We start from the raw sequence: 226 nt of genomic DNA on the forward strand, positions 1-226 counted from the left end.
CGGGCTGCCCAGCCTCGCGGCGCTCGACCTGAGCCACAACCCGCTGCGCGCCCTGGGCGGCGGCGCCTTCCGCGGGCTGCCGGAGCTGCGCTCTCTGCAGCTCAACCACGCGCTTGCGCGGGGAGGCCCCGCGCTGCTGGCCGCACTGGACGCCGCGCTCGACCCACTTGACGAGCTGCGCTTCCTGGGCCTGGCAGGCAACCGGCTGAGCCGCCTGCCGCTTGCC

At 76.5% G+C, this 226-nt stretch overlaps 1 protein-coding gene across 1 annotated transcript in view; it reads left to right on the forward strand.

Annotated features, from left to right (window-relative positions):
• The window catches only part of TPBGL (trophoblast glycoprotein like), a 1,155-nt gene that overhangs the window by 348 nt on the left and 581 nt on the right, over positions 1–226 (forward strand). Inside the window, 1 exon segment of the mRNA XM_025042590.1 lies at positions 1–226. This exon segment is cut by the window's left edge and continues 78 nt beyond it. Within this exon segment, the coding sequence (XP_024898358.1) occupies positions 1–226 (226 nt within the window).

Source organism: Pteropus alecto, unplaced genomic scaffold (assembly GCF_000325575.1).
Source record: "Pteropus alecto unplaced genomic scaffold, ASM32557v1 scaffold7, whole genome shotgun sequence".
Taxonomy (NCBI): domain Eukaryota; kingdom Metazoa; phylum Chordata; class Mammalia; order Chiroptera; family Pteropodidae; genus Pteropus; species Pteropus alecto.